This window comes from Bombina bombina, chromosome 11 (genome assembly GCF_027579735.1).
Source record: "Bombina bombina isolate aBomBom1 chromosome 11, aBomBom1.pri, whole genome shotgun sequence".
NCBI classification, from domain to species: Eukaryota; Metazoa; Chordata; class Amphibia; order Anura; family Bombinatoridae; genus Bombina; species Bombina bombina.
Window position 1 is genome coordinate 43,715,887 of NC_069509.1, and position 24,539 is coordinate 43,740,425.

The 24,539-nt window shown below is 34.3% G+C and overlaps 1 protein-coding gene across 2 annotated transcripts in view; it reads left to right on the forward strand.

Moving 5' to 3' along the window:
- LOC128642298 (uncharacterized) overlaps positions 1-24,539 on the forward strand; it is a 131,015-nt gene that overhangs the window by 30,030 nt on the left and 76,446 nt on the right. For both annotated transcript variants that reach the window (XM_053695017.1, XM_053695015.1), the window contains exon 3: positions 8,218-8,553. In XM_053695017.1, coding sequence (XP_053550992.1) covers positions 8,218-8,553 — 336 coding nt within the window. The remainder of the gene's footprint in view (positions 1-8,217; positions 8,554-24,539) is intronic.

Consider the following 24,539-nt stretch of genomic DNA (forward strand, 5'->3'; position numbering starts at 1 on the left):
AGGAGACTGAATATTTGCAGTCCAAAAAATTATGATTTTTATTTTTTTATATACTGTTACAAGAATTGTGATTGGTGCCACTAATTGGCTAGTTGGGCCTGGCACACAGGCTGGCAGATATGAGTCGTGGATGGTAGGTAGGGCAGCAATTTAACACAGTATGCTGTGTAAGTGACAAAAACACAGGCCTGATAGAAAATTAAGTTAGATTACACTAGCAAAATATTTTAAAATTTTAGATTTTAATATTAAAATTATGTTAAGAAGTGCAATGCACATATGACTCTATGAGTGGTCGCACTGGCTGGCTGCTACGTAGGGCAGCAATTAACAACAGTATGCTGTGTAAGTCAGATAGACAGTTAGACACAGGCCTGATAGAAAATAAAATTAGATTACACTAGCATAATGATTTAAAGACTTTTTTTTTGGGAATTTAAAGAAAAAGGTTAAGCACATACATATGAGTCGTGGCTGATAGCCCTGGAAGGGCAGCTATTAAAAACAGTAGGCTCTGTAAGTCAGATACACACACGCTTGATACAAAATACTATTAGATTACACTAGAAAAATTATTGAAATTATTTTTTTCGGGGGGGAATTAAAAAAAGGTTAAACACATATGAGTCGTGGCTCATAGACTAGGGAGGGCAGCAAGTAAACAAAGTAGGCTCTGTATGTCAGCAAAACACACATGCCGGATAGAAAATTATATTAGATTACACTAGCAAACAAATTTAAACTTTTTTTTTTTATATTAAAATTAAGGTGAAGAAGAATAGATATGAGTGCTGGGTGGCTGCCTGGCACAGACCAATTAACCAAAAGACTGAAAAAAATGAGGTATATTAATGCTGAGTGAGCCTGACAGACACAGGCCTGATAGTAAATGTAATTAGATTACACTAGCAAAATATATATATATTTTTTTAAAATTAAAAATAATGTTATAAACGGATATTAACACTGGTGGCTGCTGGCTGGCACAGAGCAATGAACCAGAGTATATGCTGTGTGACACTGGCCTGATAGAAAATGAAAAAAAATTACACTAGAAAAATAATTAAATTTTTTGGTTAGTTAAATTTAAACTAATGTTGTTAGGGAGATATCAGTGGTGGCAGTAGTCACAGCATATGCTGTGAGCCTTAAACACACAGCCTGAAAGCCAGGCAAATGCTAATAAAAAAAACGGGAAAAAAAAAAAACGGCATGAAATATAGCCCTAAAAAGGGCTTTTTGGGGTGCTGTGCTTGCAGCAGAGATGAGTGGAGTCCTTCTGGACTGTAAATACACTAGCCTAGCTATGTTTTTCCTATTAATGTCAGGAGCAAAAAGACAACACGTCCTCTCATTAAGAAAGCAAGGTCGTTATGAGTCTAAAATGGCGGATTCCGAGTAGCTGGGAGGGTCTGTGAGGGAGTGTCTGATGTTGATTGGCTCTAATGTGTCAGGCGGCTGTGAAATAAAGGGTCAAAGTTTCCTCAATGATGACACATAGGGGCGGATTGAACATCGCCATGTGTTCGCCCACAAACGCGAATGCGAACAAGCTATGTTCGCTGTGAACCGTTCGCAGGCGAACAGTTCGGGACATCACTAAATACAAGTTGAAAGTAAAAATGTTTTGCTTGTGTGCTAACCCGAGGGGTGTTAATCTATTCCCCCATAGAAGTCAATGGAGCAAAAAAAAAAATGGAAAAACCTAACCTTTGCGTGCTAACCCGAAAGCATATTCTTAAGTGCGCTAAAAAGTAAATATGAATATTTCACATTCCAATGTTCTTCACATGGAAGAATATGTTCTACTTATTCATAAATACATATTTCTACATATATTTGATGATATTTTGGTACAATATATATCTATACCTATATATACAGTAGATGATATAGATACAGATATATATATATATATATATATATATATATATATATATATATATATATATATATATATATATATATAAATTAATATCTATTTATGAATACATAAAACATATTCTGCTGTGTGCAGAACATTGGAATGTGAAATATTTACAGTAAAAACATAGTTAAAGCCATTATTACATATGAATATTGCATAAATATGTTATTATTATGTTAATAAGATAATTCAAGACATCTATACACTAATAAACATGTTTCACTGTATAATTAATGCAGAATACCTATACACTGATAATAATATTTGCTGCACTGTATAATAATGCAGAGTACCTATACACTGATAACATAAATGCTGCACTGTATAATTAATGCAGAGTACCTATACACTGATAACAATATATGCTGCACTGTATAATTAATGCAGAGTACCTATACACTGATAACATAATATGCTACACTGTATAATTAATGCAGATTCCCTATACACTGATAACAATGTATGCTGCACTGTATAATTACCGCAGAGTACCTATACACTGATAACAATGTATGCTGCACTGTATAATTACTGCAGAGTACCTGTACACACATAACATATATGCTGCACTGTATAATAATGCAGAGTCCCTATACACTGATAACAATGTATGCTGCACTGTATAATTACCGCAGAGTCCCTATACACTGATAACAATATATGCTGCACTGTATAATTAATGCAGAGTACCTATACATTGATAACAATATATGCTGCACTGTATAATTAATGCAGAGTACCTGTACACACATAACATATATGCTGCACTGTATAATAATGCAGAGTCCCTATACACTGATAACAATATATGCTGCACTATATAATTAATGCAGAGTACCTATACACTGATAACGATATATGCTGCATTATATAATTAATGCAGAGTACCTATACACTGATAACAATATATGCTGCACTGTATAATAATGCAGAGTACCTATACACTGATAACAATATATGCTGCACTGTATAATTAATGCAGAGTACCTATACACTGATAACAATATATGCTGTACTGTATAATAATGCAGAGTCCCTATACACTGATAACAATATATGCTCCACTATATAATTAATGCAGAGTACCTATACGCTGATAACAATATATGCTGCACTGTACAATTAATGCAGAGTACCTGTACACACATAATATATATGCTGCACTGTATAATAATGCAGAGTACCTATACACTGATAACAATATATGCTGCACTGTATAATAATGCAGAGTCCCTATACACTGATAACAATATATGCTGCACTATATAATTAATGCAGAGTACCTATACACTGATAACAATATATGCTGCACTGTATAATTAATGTAGAGTACCTGTAAACACATAACATATATGCTGCACTGTATAATAATGCAGAGTACCTATACACTGATAACGATATATGCTGCACTGTATAATTATTGCAGAGTACCTATACACACATAACATATATGCTGCACTGTATAATTACTGCAGAGTACCTATGCACACATAACATATATGCTGCACTGTATAATTATTGCAGAGTACCTATACACACATAACATATATGCTGCACTGTATAATAATGCAGAGTACCTATACACTGATAACGATATATGCTGCACTGTATAATTATTGCAGAGTACCTGTACACACATAACATATATGCTGCACTGTATAATTACTGCAGAGTACCTATACACACATAACATATATGCTGCACTGTATAATAATGCTGAGGGTTCATACACTAAAAAACAGAAAAGGCTGCCCTGTATAATGGTAATGGGTGCCTATACATTGATGGTAATCTCTCTGCTGCATAATGATGCCAAATATTTATACACTGAACATGAACACATTGCAACAACACATAATCAGGGTTGGATTGGGAATAACAAGCAACCCTGGAAAAACTGAAGATTCATCCTATTTTTTGTTGAGTGAGTAGAAAGCACACTTCTTGTTTTTCTCAAAGGGATTTTAATTCCTCTAATATTTTTTTTACAAGTAAATTATATTAGTTTGTATTTTGTAAAAATGCCAGATTGTTGTCATTTAGGCACCCTACAACCTAAATGCAACCATTAATCCTTGTAACTATGTGAAAAGTATTATCTATAGTGTGATCTGGAGAAGACAAAACAATGTGTCACAGTATTACTTGACTAGACTCTAGAAACCATTAAAAGAGGGCTACTAAAATGGTACACGGTCTACGAAATAAAAAGGAAATACTTTTGACCTTACTACGTATAGATACGTGGAGAAAACAAGAGAGATGATTTATCAGCACCACCGTTGGCCAGCCCCAGCTGCTGCAGCCCACCGATAAATCTCCTGGTATCCTATTAGGCCAATCCGGCCTTGTGTATAATTATTACTGAGTATCTTTACACTGAAATAGGGCATAATGTGCAGAAACAGTGGTCATCTCTATAGTTTGATGAATAGGTATGCAAGTAGAATAGACAGATGATAGATATGTGGTACTGTGCAATAAAGACTTTAAATAAACACATTTTATATATATATATATATATATATATATATATATATATAAATCAATGTAAATATTTGCATAGGAAATTAGTACATCTAGGCAAGTATCCCCGCTTGCTTTTCCCCAGAAATTCTTAATATACAATGTTTCCAATGCACAAGAGAATTGTGGGTAAGATATGCAAATTAGATATGCAAATTCTCCGTTTTTTTGCTTCAAAAGCAAGCGGGGATACTTGCCTAGATGTACTAATTTCCTATGCAAATATTTACATTGATTTAATTTTGAGACATGGAGGATTTTAATTTCAGTTTTTTATCTCCTCCCATAATTTTAATGAATTTTGGTTTAACCATGAAAATAGCTTTTCCAATGCAGCAACCAGAAATCTATCTCCTACTGATGAGTTCCAAAAAGAACGAAACAGGCTTGTCTAGTGAGTGATTTCTGGTTTGCTGTCATAATCCTGTTTTAAAAGGATCGCTGTGTCAAAACAGTATTTTTGAAGCAAAAAAACCTGAGAATTTGCATATCTAATTTGCATATCTTACCCACAATTTTCTTGTGCATTGGAAACATTGCATATTAAGAATTTCTGGGGGAAAGCAAGCGGGGTTACTTGCCTAGATGTACTAATTTCCTATGCAAATATTTACATTGATTTAATTTTGAGACATGGAGGATTTTAATTTCAGTTTTTTATCTCCCCCCATAATTTTAATGAATTTTGGTTTATATATATATATATATATATATATATATATATATATATATATATATATATATATCTGTATATCTGTAAAGATAAAATACAAGCACAACCCAAATCCAAGGTAGCAGAAATACTTTATTTCATAATCCCGCTGCGCACATATATGCACTTACAAGAGGGAAGATATAAATATGCCTTTAGGTACAGTTCTTGGCTTTGTCTGATCCTTGTTAACCTTTGTAACTCGATCCAAGCCCTCTGTTAGAATGTACCAGATCCAAGGTAAAATGTACTGGCCTGGGTAAGGCAAAAGGGATATCACTCTCCAGCTGACTATACAGGCTTCTCTGACAGCTGGAGAGTGATATCTCCTTTGCCTTACCCAGGCCAGTACATTTTACCTTGGATCCGGTACATTCTAACAGAGGGCTTGGATTGAGTTACAAAGCATAACAAGGATCAGACAAAGCCAAGAACTGTACCTAAAGACATATTTGAATCTTCCCTCTTCTAAGTTCATATATGTGCGCAGTGGGATTATGAAATAAAGTATTTCTACTACCTTGAATTTGGGTTGCGCTTGTCTTATCTTTACAGATACCAAGCAGCCAAGAGGAACGTTTACAACACGTTTTAAATTCAAGCAGCACCTGGGGAATTTCTACCAGCAATATAAAACAGAAGAACTACAAGTAAAAGAGAATCACTGGGACTCGTTATCTGTGCAACACCACAAGTAGTGGTATCATATTGGTGACTATTATAACATATGTTTATCAAACTCAGCTGATATATTGTGTGGTTACTAGCAGAAACATTATTACTCTGCATTTTATATTTTAACCACTACAGACTTTGCACTTCGCACCTAATAAGAGTGTGTTCACCTATTTGTAATAATTTTATTTTTTCTAACAGTGAGATTCCTTTCTCCATTTTTAGTGCTGTGAATTTGTATTAAGTTTATATATATATATATATATATATATATACAGATAAATAGACAGATAGGTAGACAGACAGACATTGTGCGAGAGAAGAAAGTACACTAGTATCTTGCAGTATATCAAATGTTGGAGGATTTTAGGATTATCAATTTACCTACAATTTACCATCAGCCCCAGCAATCCCCATTAGGCTATGGACAGAGGTGAGTCCCTGTAATGGAGTGGACTTTGTCAGGAAATGTAAAGCAAGAACAGAATGATGCAAAATAAGTTTTCACTTTTAAAGCCAAGTCTTTACTTTCAGTCAGCAGTTCAAGGGTTAAACAACCACCCTTTTTGTTCTATAAACAAGCAAAATAAAAACAGTACACATACAAAGTCATATGTTTTAGAACAGAAAAAAAAACACACAACTTATATAATCCTACAAGTCCTTAGGATAACGCATTAGGCATTTTAATACAGGTTAAACAAAACTCTCATAGTGTCTTGCTACTTCCCTGTCTGAGATCCAAATCAATCTAACCTTGCTTGCAAGAGCTGCCTTATATAGCCCTCTAACTAGCCTCAGCTGTTGCTAATTGGCTTCTTGTTGTCTGCCTGTTACTAATAATAATGTTTTCAGCAGTAAGCTAGCAAGCCTTACAGCATTTTGTTTCTTTCAGTATAGAACTTTTTCCTGTAGAGAAATGAACCCTTTCTACAGGCAGAGGCGTAACTAGAAACCTCAGGGCCCTGGTGCAAAAATCTCAACTGCTGAGTGACCTTTTGAGGAAGATTGGCAACTTTAATGTGTTTTTCTCCCATTATAAAGCAAATGACACATAAATTCCTAGGGCTCACCCAGCAGAGATCCAATGAAGATCACCACTTGCACACTGGTGGTTAAATGACGGTAACTGAGCTCAATAGTTAGACGGGCATCTACATGTAACTGTAGCATGTGCATCTCTGATCATATTAGAGTGTTTCACCTGAGCAGTTTGTCTGTTGAAACACAGTAGGCACCAAGGTATAATTATCTGATGCACCATAATCCCTTAACACTGTTGCAAACCATAATACCCTAGCACAGATAACACCCGTGAGAATATTTTGTTTCAGATTCAGAATATTACTGGTGAGACTCACGCCCCTGTACCCCGACCCCCGCGACCTTCCCTCAGCCTGAGCTCAGCATGCTGCCACTAGAGACGTCTCCACAGTCAACGTCTCCGGTCTCACTCACTAGCCGCGCTAGCCTGCAGACACCCAAACCAGTTCCACTGCAGACTCGACTCCTACTGACTAGGCTGCACGTGCAGTCATGAGACGATTGATGAGATACATGTGCAACCAGTCAGTCAGGAGGAGGCAGACTCTCTAGCCTATCTGCGTGGCAGTGAAATAGGATGTTCCGAATGCGGGGCAGCCGCAGGTCACAAACATCAAATAAAGTTTTGTGTGTGAGTGTGACTGTGCAATTGTGCTGCAGTGCCTGCCCTGGAAATTGGAATCAATTAAAGTTTTAGAATGGATAAGGATTAATTGGGAAAAAAATAAAAAATAAAATAAAAAAATTAATAATAAAAAAAAAATACAACCTGAAGTCTTGGGCCCCCCTGTGGGAATGACCTGCTGTGCCCGGTCAAAATGGCAATGGTAGCATCACCGGTAGTTCCGCCCCTGTCTACAGGGATGAGTTTATACACTCCATCACAGTCCCACTGCTGACACCAGCACCAGCAACATTTATGAAGGCTGCTGAAGATTTTCAGAGAGCGCTGGGGCTGTGCAGTGAGATATTTCAGCTGTTCTGGATGACCTGCACTCTCTGTCTCCCTATGTTTCAGGGGAGTCCCCTCCCATTCTAACCTTTATGCAACCACATGTGTCCCCTACTATAAAGGCCAAGTTAGGCAGCAAAAAAACCCCAAAAAAATTAAAAACAAATATTTCATGCAACAAATTGGTGTCACCTGCAGGGGCAGCCTTGGGCAATTGTCTAGTCTTCCTCTACTGTACCACTGGCCCTGTCGACTTAAAAAAATCTATCAAGCAGCCTGTGCCATGAGTTGTCGGTCTCTAAATTTCTGTTTTGCTTTATTATTAATATTACCCTGTAATTTCACACAACACATTCTCACATTTGTTTATTTCCCTGGTAGATTTCATTTGGAAACCAAAGGTGGAAGAAATAAAGACATCTCTAATGCTCCATAAGACACCATTCACCCTGCAATGTAACATCTCACAGTATTTCCCAGATGCACTGACTGTGATATGGCTGAGAAGAGAAGAAGGAAGCCAGGAAGTAACTGCAGTGACTGACAGACCTGATATAAAGTCACACAGAGATCAGGATAACACCTACAGCTGCACAACCAGCCTGACTGTCACCCCAACACTAAGTACAGACCAAGGGGCAGAATATATCTGCAGGGTGCAACATCCCACACTGGTGCAGTCAATAGAGAGAAGCACCGGGAACCTTATTGTAATGGGTAAGTTTATCATTAGAATAGACACAAAAGATACAGTAGGTGTAGAAGTATACACCGAGCAGCGCTAATCAAAGAAATATATAAGAGCAATAAATGTATAAAGTATATTGGCTGGGAAATAATAATATAGAGTCCGGCAGCTCCTCTTAAATGGGTGGTTCCACAAACCCCATAAAATGATTATCTGGATGTTAGGAATATGATCCTTTAAACTGCCTCATTCTCAGTAAAAGTGACCCTCATGGCTTCATTGGCGCTGCAGAGAGATAACCATTTGCAAGCTTTCTTACAGTCTAAATGTGTGGAGTGTAGGTGGCGCTAAAAATACACTAAGTATACCTAGCCGTGGGTTGATAAACCAACGATACAATGTATCAGCGAAATATATATCTTAGGACAGTTTCATATAAATCTTCATATAAACTTTCTGATTCAATAATTGGAGGTAACAAGTAACTGGATTAGAAATATGTACAATTTTTATTCTTAAGTGAAATGATGTAAAAATAGTAAAAACACCATATAAAAAAACGCAATATAAATAATCAAAACAGTCTCTCATACGATTGGCCCACACTCTTCACTCGCAACCACTTCCAAAATTTAAATCGCTACTACAAAAGATGTTGGCGATTCTAGAACAATATATTGCTAAAATGAAAATGATAATAAAACATCAAGGTAAATGGTAAAATGATGAGAGACACGTCTAAGATCAATATGCAAACATGAAATGATATTATTAGTATGACTATCTGGCTGGGGTTCTACTTCCCATTACAAGACTCTGTTTATAAGGCACTTTCTTCTATTGCCGTGACAATCAGACGTTTGACTGCCTGTCTCCAATGGGCTATAACAACCCGTGGTTTAAAATAGTCCTTGTTTTGTGCCCTGTTACAAAGGGAAATCCTGCTTTCAATCCTGTAAGAAGGGGGAGTTCCCAAGGTAAAATCTGCAGTCTTATGCAAATAGGGGCAGATCCCCACTCAAAACAACAGTCTTTTGAAGATTTCAAACGAAAACACCGGAGTCTATATTAATGGAAGAATCCCACAGACAATCTTAGTCCGGTTTGAATGGTATGAATAACACTTTAACGGGGAGTTATTGACAACATAGATACTCTCACCTGCTTTTCTTTGTCTGGGTATATCAGCTCCTGTATGAATTAGTAGTTTGGTTAAGTTGCGGACCTTCTTGTCCCTGTGGGTAACTTTCTTCACTTGCGCAAGCCTTATCTAAGTTACCTTTTTACCGCAGCCTCTCAGCTACACTCTGCTCTTTAAGTACTTCGTACGCAGAGTGGGTTACTGCTGTATATCCTCCTTGTTTGTCTTTCACCTTTCTACGCGTTTCACCCCTAAGGTGTGGGGCTTTTTCAAGATACAGTGTGAGAGTAAAGTATGCCTTTTATCTCCCCTAGTTGTCTTTGATTCGCTGTTAACTTTTCACTTCCTCTGGTCATTCTGGAAGTAAAATTCTCCTCAAAAGGTGGGATCCTCATGTCTGCACAGGTAAGTTGTTCTTTTATCGTTTTCTTACTCGTCACCCCATTTTGCTCAGAAAAGTCATACACCTTATTCTCTATAGACATCTTTAAACACCTTACATATTCTTAAAGAGAAAACCTTTTAATCTCATCATTTAAAATAAAATATATGCTTAAAACGCCAGACAAAATTTAGGATAAATAATTGAAATTATGAAAATTATACATATTTCCCTTGGGGGATCGAACCTGGGATCCCTAGGTTTTAGGGCTAGAATGTTACCTCTAATCTATTGACGCAACTATATCAAAACATCAAGTTTATATATTTATCTTTTTTTTTTTTTTTTTTTTTTTTTTTTTGGACCTATAAATTTTGAGCCTAATTAGCAATATGAGCCTAATTAGCAATATGAATCTAGCTGTCCTCAAAAAGTGCACTTATATCAAAAGGTTCTAGTTATACTCTGGACTCTAGCTTAACTCGAGTTAATCTTACTAATAAAAATAAAAATTAGGTTGACTTCTTTCCTTGCACTTGGGGGATTTGAACTCTGGGATTTTGGCTTGGAAGACTACGGACCTAACCACTATGCTATAGATCCACCCTATAGTCAAACAGCACTTTTGGAATATAAATAAATATAATGAAATTCTTCCTATACTCTCAGTAAGATTTTAAATTTGATATACTGTGAATTGGGATTCTCTAAATGACAAATATGTATTAATCTATATGAATATATGTGTATGTATAATATCTCTAGGTTTTTTATCCTAATAAGGAGAATTTAAGTTAGTAGTATTTGGGAACATAATAATGAGTGTTATTAATTTATTACTCTGATTTTGATAAAAACGGATTGATATCAAGTTCAGAGTTTAAACCGTTCGGGTATAGGGTGTTGAAATTGTAAATCATTTCCGCCTCCTTTTTCAGGAGTACAGTATCCAAATTTCCCCCTCTCCAATTTCCTTTTATTTTACATAGGCCCCAGAACTTAAGGTCTTTAGTGCTGTTTTTATGTACCTCTCTAAAGTGCTGGTATAAATGCGTCTCCAGCATGCCTTTTTCGATGTGCCAGAGGTGCTCACGGATTCTATCCCTTAACATTCTTGATGTTTCTCCGATATATATCAGGCCACATGAGCACTGTAACATATATATCACACCCCTACTATTACATCTTAGGACATCTTTAATTTTATATTGAATATTTAATCCTGGAATACTGATGTTTTTCTTTTTTGTGCTATGCTTGCATGATTTACATGAGATACACGGATAGAATCCGTTTAGTTCTTTACCACATAGGTCTCTATCTTTACCTTTTTGACACATTTTACCTTTTTTGAATTCGCTTGGGGCCAACATAGATTTGAGATTTTTTGTTTTTTTAAAAACCATTCTAGGGAAAGGAGGTAATTTATCTCCCACTATAGGGTCGCTTTTGACAATATGCCAATGCTTCCTCAGTATTTTCCTTATCCTATTATGGTCATCATTAAATTCGGTTACGAATGGTACATCATATTCATCTCTAATTGAATTGGTTTTGGTTTTATAACTCAGTAGTGTATCCCTGTTAGTTTCCCTAGCTCTTATAACTGCATTATTTATAATTTCCTCTTTGTAACCCCTTTCAACAAATTTTTCTTCTAGTAATTTAATTTGTTCTTCAAAATCACCCATTTCAGTGCAATTTTTCCTGATTCTCAGGCATTGTCCTACCGGAATATTATTTTTCCATTTAGAAAAGTGGCAACTGGATGCATGGATGTAGTTATTAGAATCAGTAGGTTTGAAATGGGTCTTCGTTATTAATTTATTATTTTCCACTCTAATATCCAGATCTAAAAATGTTATGGTATCCTTGCTTATTTGATAAGAGAAAGATAATCCTTTATCATTATTATTCATTATTCCAAACATCTTAGTCAAATCTTCTTCGCTCCCTTTCCATAGGATAATAATATCATCGATATATCTTTTAAAGAGCACGAGATTCGCACCGAGCTCCGCAAACCGGAGAAATCTGTTTTCCCAGTCTCCCATGAACAGGTTTGCGTAGCTCGGTGCGAATCTCGTGCCCATCGCTGTTCCTTCTATTTGCAGATAATAGTTACCATTGAATGAGAAATAGTTATGTTCTAGAATGAAACGGATGCATTCAATTAGAAAAGTCCCCTGTTCTTTTTTTAGACTTGAATCTTGTTGTAAAAATCCCTCAATTGCCTCTACACCAAGGGTATGGTTGATATTAGTATACAACGATACCACATCACAGGTCGCTAATAGGTAGTCTTCCTTCCATTCTATTTCATTAAATAATTTTAATAAGCTGGTAGAATCTTTTAAATAGGTGTCTAGTTTGACTACATATTTCTGTAGAAACTTATCGACATATTCAGATAAGTTGGCCGTAAGAGATCCTATGCCGGAGACAATAGGTCTTCCGGGTGGATTCACTAAGTTTTTGTGTACTTTCGGCAAGTAGTAGAAAATGGGAATTATTGGATATTGAGGTTTTAAATATATAAATTATTTGTCTGTTAAAATTCCCTCATCCTGTCCTTTCAAAAGTATCTTATTTAATTTCTCTAAAAATTTATTAGTTGGATCCAGAGCCAACTTTCTATATGTCTTCTTATCATTCAATAATCTATCTGCTTCTTCTTTATATTTTACAGTATCTAGAATAACTACCCCCCCCTTTATCTGCCATTTTTATGGTAATAGTCTCGTCATCTTGCAATTCCTTTAATATTTCTCTCTCTTTTTTAGTCAAATTTCTCTTATTATATTTACCTGATCTCTCCATTTTCCTTAGGTCAGCTAGGACCATCTTCTCAAATGTTTCTAGGTTACTACCCTTATCATTACTAGGGTAGAAATTAGATTTAGTCTTCAGAGAAGTATGTTGATATATCTCTTCTTTCTTATTACTATTGACATTGGTGTTATATCTATCAATAGGATTTTTCAGAAAAAATCTTTTAAGAGTTAGATTTCTTACGTATTTCCTAACACTAACATAAGTTTAAACTTATTTAGTGATTTTGATGGTGCAAAGGAAAGTCCTAGTTTCAATATCTTTTCCTCATTTTTACTTAATTCTCTTGTACTTAAGTTAAAGATCCCTTTATTCGTTTTAATTATTTCTGTCTTTTTGCCTCCATTCTTTCCCCTTCCTCCTCTGACTCCTCTTTTTGTCTTTTTCCTATCCTTGGTGTGTCTAGTCTTTGATTTTTTACATTTCTTAATGAAGGTCCTTCTCTTGGGGGGCTTCTGCCCAAAAAAGCCAACTCGTTTGTTGTTAATTCTATTTGTTCCTCATTTGTCGTAGTGAGCGGGCCAAATCTATTATTTGTTGGTATAGTCATCTGTTTCGGTTCTGCCTTTCTATTCTCCCTCCTTTTAGATGGATTATTCCTCTCTAAATTCATTCTCTCATTATGGTCTCTTTCATCTGACCTATAGTCTCTCTCTGGATATATTTCCTTTCTTTCATCCCTTCCGTGTCTTTCTTCATCTCTAGAATTATTATAATTCTCATGTCTATTCCAACCTGTATTGTCTCTTCTATCATAATGGTAGTATCCCCTACCTTGGTTATATGATCTATTGGGAATGAATTCGCGATAAGGCCTTATGTATTGGTTATAACCCTGGTAGTAGCCTTGATTATACCTTCTCTTTTGATTATAATTTCTGTCATGATATGTATAATATCTCATATTATTTCTATTGTCATTATAATTTCTTTGAAAATTCTCCTGTGTAGTTCCCTGGGGATTTCCTTGTCTAGTTTGATCTCTGGTAAACTCTCGGTTATTGTATCTCCCATCTTCCCACCCTTTATTGCTATTATTGGTACTTACTGTATTTATGTTTCCCCTTATATTTATTTCCTGCTCTTCTGTTTGGTTTGATTCCTTCAAGTCCCTCTCAAATTTCTTACATTTGGTTAATACTATATCTCTTTTTACATTTTCCAATCTGTCTATTAATATTTTTTGTTTGTCCTTTAACAATTGATCTTCTTTCACCGGATCTAATTTCTCTTTAATGACTAGAATCTCATTATTAATGGACTCTAAACTCTCATTTCTAGATTTTTTGATAATTTTGATTAATCTTTTAGATGCCCCTAACAGGACCTCATCCCATTCATTTTGTAAAACTTCACTCAATTCAAAAGTACATTTCTTTTTGAATTTTAACCCTCTAGGTATGATATCTTGTTCTAGGTATCTATCCAGAAAAATTAATTCCATTTTTTGCCTTATTTCTTTGTTCATCACCTTTTCTAGATCACCTACCCATTTAATAATATCAACCTTATCGGTTTCCTCATCTAACTTTTGAAATTCTTTTTTGATAGTTCAGAATACAATTTATCTCTATACGAAAAAATATCCATATTAATTTAGTTATAGTTGAGTTTATTTAGTCCCTGCTGCTCCTACTTCTTAGGAAGAAAAGAAATTAGAGTTATAAAAAGTAGTTGAGTGGAGCGCTAGACTCAGCCCACTTTGCCAACCTCTGGTACTACCTCCTTCCTAGGTAGTTTGAAATCAAAGAGTCTAAATGTGTGGAGTGTAGGTGGCGCTAAAAATACACTAAGTATACCTAGCCGTGGGTTGATAAACCAACGATACAATGTATCAGCGAAATATATATCTTAGGACAGTTTCATATAAATCTTCATATAAACTTTCTGATTCAATAATTGGAGGTAACAAGTAACTGGATTAGAAATATTACCTTGGGAACTCCCCCTTCTTACAGGATTGAAAGCAGGATTTCCCTTTGTAACAGGGCACAAAACAAGGACTATTTTAAACCACGGGTTGTTATAGCCCATTGGAGACAGGCAGTCAAACGTCTGATTGTCACGGCAATAGAAGAAAGTGCCTTATAAACAGAGGCTTGTAATGGGAAGTAGAACCCCAGCCAGATAGTCATACTAATAATATCATTTCATGTTTGCATATTGATCTTAGACGTGTCTCTCATCATTTTACCATTTACCTTGATGTTTTATTATCATTTTCATTTTAGCAATATATTGTTCTAGAATCGCCAACATCTTTTGTAGTAGCGATTTAAATTTTGGAAGCGGTTGCGAGTGAAGAGTGTGGGCCAATCGTATGAGAGACTGTTTTGATTATTTATATTGCGTTTTTTTATATTGTGTTTTTACTATTTTTACATCATTTCACTTAAGAATAAAAATTGTACATATTTCTAATCCAGTTACTTGTTACCTCCAATTATTGAATCAGAAAGTTTATATGAAGATTTATATGAAACTGTCCTAAGATATATATTTCGCTGATACATTGTATCGTTGGTTTATCAACCCACGGCTAGGTATACTTAGTGTATTTTTAGCGCCACCTACACTCCACACATTTAGACTCTTTGATTTCAAACTACCTAGGAAGGAGGTAGTACCAGAGGTTGGCAAAGTGGGCTGAGTCTAGCGCTCCACTCAACTACTTTTTATAACTCTAAAAGCTTTCTTACAGGACTTACCTGTAAGAAAGCTTGCAAATGGTTATCTCTCTGCAGCGCCAATGAAGCCATGAGGGTCACTTTTACTGAGAATGAGGCAGTTTAAAGGATCATATTCCTAACATCCAGATAATCATTTTATGGGGTTTGTGGAACCACCCATTTAAGAGGAGCTGCCGGACTCTATATTATTATTTCCCAGCCAATATACTTTATACATTTATTGCTCTTATATATTTCTTTGATTAGCGCTGCTCGGTGTATACTTCTACACCTATCTTGCGTGTCAAGTTTATAATTAGAGTTACAGAGAAGCTTATTGTGATGGGTAAGTTTATCATTAGTGTTACAGGGAAACTTACTGTAATGGGTAAGTTTATCATTAGAGTTACAGAGAAACTTACTGTAATGGGTAAGTTTATCATTAGAGTTACAGGGAAATTTACTGTAATAGGTAAGTTTATCATTAGATTTACAGGGAAACTTATTGTAATGGGTAAGTTTATCATTAGAGTTACAGGGAAACTTATTGTAATGGGTAAGTTTATTAGAGATACAGGGAAACTTACTGTAATGGGTAAGTGTATCATTAGTGTTACAGGGAAACTTACTGTAATGGGTAAGTTTATCATTAGAGTTACAGAGAAACTTACTGTAATGGGTAAGTTTATCATTAGAGTTACAGAGAAACTTACTGTAATGGGTAAGTTTATCATTACAGTTACAGGGAAACTTATTGTAATGGGTAAGTTTATCATTAGAGTTACAGGGAAACTTACTGTAATGGGTAAGTTTATCATTAGAGTCATAGGGAAACTTACTGTAATGGGTAAGTTTATCATTAGAGTTACAGGAAACTTACTGTAATGGGTAAGTTTATCATTAGAGTTACAGGGAAACTTACTGTAATGGGTAAGTTTATCATTAGAGTTACAGAGAAACTTACTGTAATGGGTAAGTTTATCATTAGAGTTACAGAGAAACTTACTGTAATGGGTAAGTTTATCATTAGAGTTACAGGGAAACTTACTGTAATGGGTAAGTTTATCATTAGAGTTACAGGGAAACTTACTGTAATGGGTAAGTTTATCATTAGAGTTACAGAGAAACGTACTGTAATGGGTAAGTTTATCATTAGAGTTACAGGAAACTTACTGTAATGGGTAAGTTTATCATTAGAGTTACAGAGAAACTTACTGTAATGGGTAAGTTTATCATTAGAGTTACAGGGAAACTTATTGTAATGGGTAAGTTTATCATTAGAGTTACAGGGAAACTTACTGTAATGGGTAATTTTATTATTAGAGTTACAGGGGAACTTATTGTAATGGGTAATTTTATTATTAGAGTTACAGGGGAACTTATTGTAATGGGTAAGTTTATCATTAGAGTTACAGGGAAACTTACTGTAATGGGTAAGTTTATCATTAGAGTCATAGGGAAACTTACTGTAATGGGTAAGTTTATCATTAGAGTTACAGGAAACTTACTGTAATGGGTAAGTTTATCATTAGAGTTACAGGGAAACTTACTGTAATGGGTAAGTTTATCATTAGAGTTACAGGGAAACTTACTGTAATGGGTAAGTTTATCATTAGAGTTACAGAGAAACTTACTGTAATGGGTAAGTTTATCATTAGAGTTACAGGGAAACTTACTGTAATGGGTAAGTTTATCATTAGAGTTACAGAGAAACTTACTGTAATGGGTAAGTTTATCATTAGAGTTACAGAGAAACTTACTGTAATGGGTAAGTTTATCATTAGAGTTACAGAGAAACTTACTGTAATGGGTAAGTTTATCATTAGAGTTACAGGGAAACTTACTGTAATGGGTAAGTTTATCATTAGAGTTACAGGGAAACTTATTGTAATGGGTAAGTTTATCATTAGAGTTACAGGGAAACTTACTGTAATGGGTAAGTTTATCATTAGAGTTACAGGGAAACTTACTGTAATGGGTAAATTTATCATTAGAGTTACAGGGAAACTTATTGTAATGGGTAAGTTTATCATTAGAGTTACAGGGAAACTTACTGTAATGGGTAAGTTTATAATTAGAGTTACAGAGAAGCTTATTGTGATGGGTAAGTTTATCATTAGAGTTACAGAGAAACTTACTGTAATGGGTAAGTTTATCATTAGAGTTACAGAGAAACTTACTGTAATGGGTAAGTTTATCATTAGAGTTACAGAGAAACTTACTGTAATGGGTAAGTTTATCATTAGAGTTACAGGGAAACTTACTGTAATGGGTAAGTTTATCATTAGAGTTACAGGGAAACTTACTGTAATGGGTAAGTTTATCATTAGAGTTACAGAGAAACTTACTGTAATGGGTAAGTTTATCATTAGAGTTACAGAGAAACTTACTGTAATGGGTAAGTTTATCATTAGAGTTACAGAGAAACTTACTGTAATGGGTAAGTTTATCATTAAAGTTACAGGGAAACTTACTGTAATGGGTAAGTTTATCATTAGAGTTACAGGGAAACTTATTGTAATGGGTAAGTTTATCATTAGAGTTACAGGGAAACTTACTGTAATGGGTAAGTTTATCATTAGAGTTACAGAGAAACTTACTGTAATGGGTAAATTTATCATTAGAGTTACAGGGAAACTTATTGTAATGGGTAAGTTTATCATTAAAGTTACAGGGAAACTTACTGTAATGGGTAAGTTTATAATTAGAGTTACAGAGAAACTTACTGTAATGGGTAAGTTTATCATTAGAGTTACAGGGAAACTTACTGTAATGGGTAAGTTTATCATTAGAGTTACAGGGAAACTTACTGTAATGGGTAAGTTTATCATTAGAGTTACAGAGAAACGTACTGTAATGGGTAAGTTTATCATTAGAGTTACAGGAAACTTACTGTAATGGGTAAGTTTATCATTAGAGTTACAGAGAAACTTACTGTAATGGGTAAGTTTATCATTAGAGTTACAGGGAAACTTATTGTAATGGGTAAGTTTATCATTAGAGTTACAGGGAAACTTACTGTAATGGGTAATTTTATTATTAGAGTTACAGGGGAACTTATTGTAATGGGTAATTTTATTATTAGAGTTACAGGGGAACTTTTTGTAATGGGTAAGTTTATCATTAGAGTTACAGGGAAACTTACTGTAATGGGTAAGTTTATCATTAGAGTCATAGGGAAACTTACTGTAATGGGTAAGTTTATCATTAGAGTTACAGGAAACTTACTGTAATGGGTAAGTTTATCATTAGAGTTACAGGGAAACTTACTGTAATGGGTAAGTTTATCATTAGAGTTACAGAGAAACTTACTGTAATGGGTAAGTTTATCATTAGAGTTACAGAGAAACTTACTGTAATGGGTAAGTTTATCATTAGAGTTACAGGGAAACTTACTGTAATGGGTAAGTTTATCATTAGAGTTACAGAGAAACTTACTGTAATGGGTAAGTTTATCATTAGAGTTACAGAGAAACTTACTGTAATGGGTAAGTTTATCATTAGAGTTACAGAGAAACTTACTGTAATGGGTAAGTTTATCATTAGAGTTACAGGGAAACTTACTGTAATGGGTAAGTTTATCATTAGAGTTACAGGGAAACTTATTGTAATGGGTAAGTTTATCATTAGAGTTACAGGGAAACTTACTGTAATGGGTAAGTTTATCATTAGAGTTACAGGGAAACTTACTGTAATGGGTAAATTTATCATTAGAGTTACAGGGAAACTTATTGTAATGGGTAAGTTTATCATTAGAGTTACAGGGAAACTTACTGTAATGGGTAAGTTTATAATTAGAGTTACAGAGAAGCTTATTGTGATGGGTAAGTTTATCATTAGAGTTACAGAGAAACTTACTGTAATGGGTAAGTTTATCATTAGAGTTACAGAGAAACTTACTGTAATGGGTAAGTTTATCATTAGAGTTACAGAGAAACTTACTGTAATGGGTAAGTTTATCATTAGAGTTACAGGGAAACTTACTGTAATGGGTAAGTTTATCATTAGAGTTACAGGGAAACTTACTGTAATGGGTAAGTTTATCATTAGAGTTACAGAGAAACTTACTGTAATGGGTAAGTTTATCATTAGAGTTACAGAGAAACTTACTGTAATGGGTAAGTTTATCATTAGAGTTACAGAGAAACTTACTGTAATGGGTAAGTTTATCATTAAAGTTACAGGGAAACTTACTGTAATGGGTAAGTTTATCATTAGAGTTACAGGGAAACTTATTGTAATGGGTAAGTTTATCATTAGAGTTACAGGGAAACTTACTGTAATGGGTAAGTTTATCATTAGAGTTACAGAGAAACTTACTGTAATGGGTAAATTTATCATTAGAGTTACAGGGAAACTTATTGTAATGGGTAAGTTTATCATTAAAGTTACAGGGAAACTTACTGTAATGGGTAAGTTTATAATTAGAGTTACAGAGAAGCTTATTGTGATGGGTAAGTTTATCATTAGAGTTACAGAGAAACTTACTGTAATGGGTAAGTTTATCATTAGAGTTACAGGGAAACTTATTGTAATGGGTAAGTTTATCATTAGAGTTACAGAGAAACTTACTGTAATGGGTAAGTTTATCATTAGAGTTACAGGGAAACTTACTGTAATGGGTAATTTTATTATTAGAGTTACAGGGGAACTTATTGTAATGGGTAAGTTTATCATTAGAGTTACAGAGAAACTTACTGTAATGGGTAAGTTTATCATTAGAGTCATAGGGAAACTTACTGTAATGGGTAAGTTTATCATTAGAGTTACAGGAAACTTACTGTAATGGGTAAGTTTATCATTAGAGTTACAGGGAAACTTATTGTAATGGGTAAGTTTATCATTAGAGTTACAGGGAAACTTACTGTAATGGGTAAGTTTATCATTAGAGTTACAGAGAAACTTACTGTAATGGGTAAGTTTATCATTAGAGTTACAGGGAAACTTATTGTAATGGTTAAGTTTATCATTAGAGTTACAGGGAAACTTACTGTAATGGGTAAGTTTATCATTAGAGTTACAGGGAAACTTACTGTAATGGGTAAGTTTATTATTAGAGTTACAGGGAAACTTACTGTAATGGGTAAGTTTATCATTAGAGTTACAGGGAAACTTACTGTAATGGGTAAGTTTATCATTAGAGTTACAGGGAAACTTACTGTAATGGGTAAGTTTATCACTAGATTTACAGGGAAACTTATTGTAATGGGTAAGTTTATCATTAGAGTTACAGGGAAACTTACTGTAATGGGAAAGTTTATCATTAGAGTTACAGGGAAACTTACTGTAATGGGTAAGTTTATCATTAGAGTTACAGGGAAACTTACTGTAATGGGTAAGTTTATCATTAGAGTTACAGGGAAACTTACTGTAATGGGTAAGTTTATCATTAGAGTTACAGGGAAACTTATTGTAATGGGTAAATTTATCATTAGAGTTACAGGGAAACTTACTGTAATGGGTAAGTTTATCATTAGAGTTACAGGGGAACTTACTGTAATGGGTAAGTTTATCATTAGAGTTACAGGGAAACTTATTGTAATGGGTAAGTTATCATTAGAGTTACAGGGAAACTTACTGTAATGGGTAAGTTTATCATTAGAGTTACAGGGAAACTTACTGTAATGAGTAAGTTTATCATTAGAGTTACAGGGAATCTTACTGTAATGGGTAAGTTTATCATTAGAGTTACAGGGAAACTTACTGTAATGGGTAAGTTTATTATTAGAGTTACAGGGGAACTTACTGTAATGGGTAAGTTTATCATTAGAGTTACAGGGAAACTTACTGTAATGGGTAAGTTTATCATTAGAGTTACAGGGAAACTTACTGTAATGGGTAAGTTTATTATTAGAGTTACAGGAAACTTACTGTAATGGGTAAGTTTATCATTAGAGTTACAGGGAAACTTATTGTAATGGGTAAGTTTATCATTAGAGTTACAGGGAAACTTACTGTAATGGGTAAGTTTATCATTAGAGTTACAGAGAAACTTACTGTAATGGGTAAGTTTATCATTAGAGTTACAGGGAAACTTATTGTAATGGGTAAGTTTATCATTAGAGTTACAGGGAAACTTACTGTAATGGGTAAGTTTATCATTAGAGTTACAGGGAAACTTACTGTAATGGGTAAGTTTATTATTAGAGTTACAGGGAAACTTACTGTAATGGGTAAGTTTATCATTAGAGTTACAGGGAAACTTACTGTAATGGGTAAGTTTATCATTAGAGTTACAGGGAAACTTACTGTAATGGGTAAGTTTATCACTAGAGTTACAGGGAAACTTATTGTAATGGGTAAGTTTATCATTAGAGTTACAGGGAAACTTACTGTAATGGGAAAGTTTATCATTAGAGTTACAGGGAAACTTACTGTAATGGGTAAGTTTATCATTAGAGTTACAGGGAAACTTACTGTAATGGGTAAGTTTATCATTAGAGTTACAGGGAAACTTAATGTAATGGGTAAGTTTATCATTAGAGTTACAGGGAAACTTATTGTAATGGGTAAGTTTATCATTAGAGTTACAGGGAAACTTACTGTAATGGGTACGTTTATCATTAGAGTTACAGGGGAACTTACTGTAATGGGTAAGTTTATCATTAGAGTTACAGTGAAACTTATTGTAATGGGTAAGTTATCATTAGAGTTACAGGGAAACTTAATGTAATGGGTAAGTTTATCATTAGAGTTACAGGGAAACTTACTGTAATGGGTAAGTTTATCATTAGAGTTACAGGGAAACTTACTGTAATGAGTAAGTTTATCATTAGAGTTACAGGGAATCTTACTGTAATGGGTAAGTTTATCATTAGAGTTACAGGGAAACTTACTGTAATGGGTAAGTTTATCACTAGATTTACAGGGAAACTTATTGTAATGGGTAAGTTTATCATTAGAGTTACAGGGAAACTTACTGTAATGGGAAAGTTTATCATTAGAGTTACAGGGAAACTTACTGTAATGGGTAAGTTTATCATTAGAGTTACAGGGAAACTTACTGTAATGGGTAAGTTTATCATTAGAGTTACAGGGAAACTTAATGTAATGGGTAAGTTTATCATTAGAGTTACAGGGAAACTTATTGTAATGGGTAAATTTATCATTAGAGTTACAGGGAAACTTACTGTAATGGGTAAGTTTATCATTAGAGTTACAGGGGAACTTACTGTAATGGGTAAGTTTATCATTAGAGTTACAGTGAAACTTATTGTAATGGGTAAGTTATCATTAGAGTTACAGGGAAACTTACTGTAATGGGTAAGTTTATCATTAGAGTTACAGGGAAACTTACTGTAATGAGTAAGTTTATCATTAGAGTTACAGGGAATCTTACTGTAATGGGTAAGTTTATCATTAGAGTTACAGGGAAACTTATTGTAATGGGTAAGTTTATTATTAGAGTTACAGGGGAACTTACTGTAATGGGTAAGTTTATCATTAGAGTTACAGGGAAACTTACTGTAATGGGTAAGTTTATCATTAGAGTCATAGGGAAACTTACTGTAATGGGTAAGTTTATTATTAGAGTTACAGGAAACTTACTGTAATGGGTAAGTTTATCATTAGAGTTACAGGGAAACTTATTGTAATGGGTAAGTTTATCATTAGAGTTACAGGGAAACTTACTGTAATGGGTAAGTTTATCATTAGAGTTACAGAGAAACTTACTGTAATGGGTAAGTTTATCATTAGAGTTACAGGGAAACTTATTGTAATGGGTAAGTTTATCATTAGAGTTACAGGGAAACTTACTGTAATGGGTAAGTTTATCATTAGAGTTACAGGGAAACTTACTGTAATGGGTAAGTTTATTATTAGAGTTACAGGGAAACTTACTGTAATGGGTAAGTTTATCATTAGAGTTACAGGGAAACTTACTGTAATGGGTAAGTTTATCATTAGAGTTACAGGGAAACTTACTGTAATGGGTAAGTTTATCACTAGATTTACAGGGAAACTTATTGTAATGGGTATGTTTATCATTAGAGTTACAGGGAAACTTACTGTAATGGGAAAGTTTATCATTAGAGTTACAGGGAAACTTACTGTAATGGGTAAGTTTATCATTAGAGTTACAGGGAAACTTACTGTAATGGGTAAGTTTATCATTAGAGTTACAGGGAAACTTAATGTAATGGGTAAGTTTATCATTAGAGTTACAGGGAAACTTATTGTAATGGGTAAGTTTATCATTAGAGTTACAGGGAAACTTACTGTAATGGGTACGTTTATCATTAGAGTTACAGGGGAACTTACTGTAATGGGTAAGTTTATCATTAGAGTTACAGTGAAACTTATTGTAATGGGTAAGTTATCATTAGAGTTACAGGGAAACTTAATGTAATGGGTAAGTTTATCATTAGAGTTACAGGGAAACTTATTGTAATGGGTAAGTTTATCATTAGAGTTACAGGGAAACTTACTGTAATGAGTAAGTTTATCATTAGAGTTACAGGGAATCTTACTGTAATGGGTAAGTTTATCATTAGAGTTACAGGGAAACTTATTGTAATGGGTAAGTTTATTATTAGAGTTACAGGGGAACTTACTGTAATGGGTAAGTTTATCATTAGAGTTACAGGGAAACTTACTGTAATGGGTAAGTTTATCATTAGAGTTACAGGAAAACTTACTGTAATGGGAAAGTTTATCATTAGAGTTACAGGGAAACTTACTGTAATGGGTACGTTTATCATTAGAGTTACAGGGGAACTTACTGTAATGGGTAAGTTTATCATTAGAGTTACAGGGAAACTTACTGTAATGGGTAAGTTTATCATTAGAGTTACAGGGAAACTTACTGTAATGGGTAAGTTTATCATTAGAGTTACAGGGAAACTTATTGTAATGGGTAAATTTATCATTAGAGTTACAGGGAAACTTACTGTAATGGGTAAGTTTATCATTAGAGTTACAGGGGAACTTACTGTAATGGGTAAGTTTATCATTAGAGTTACAGTGAAACTTATTGTAATGGGTAAGTTA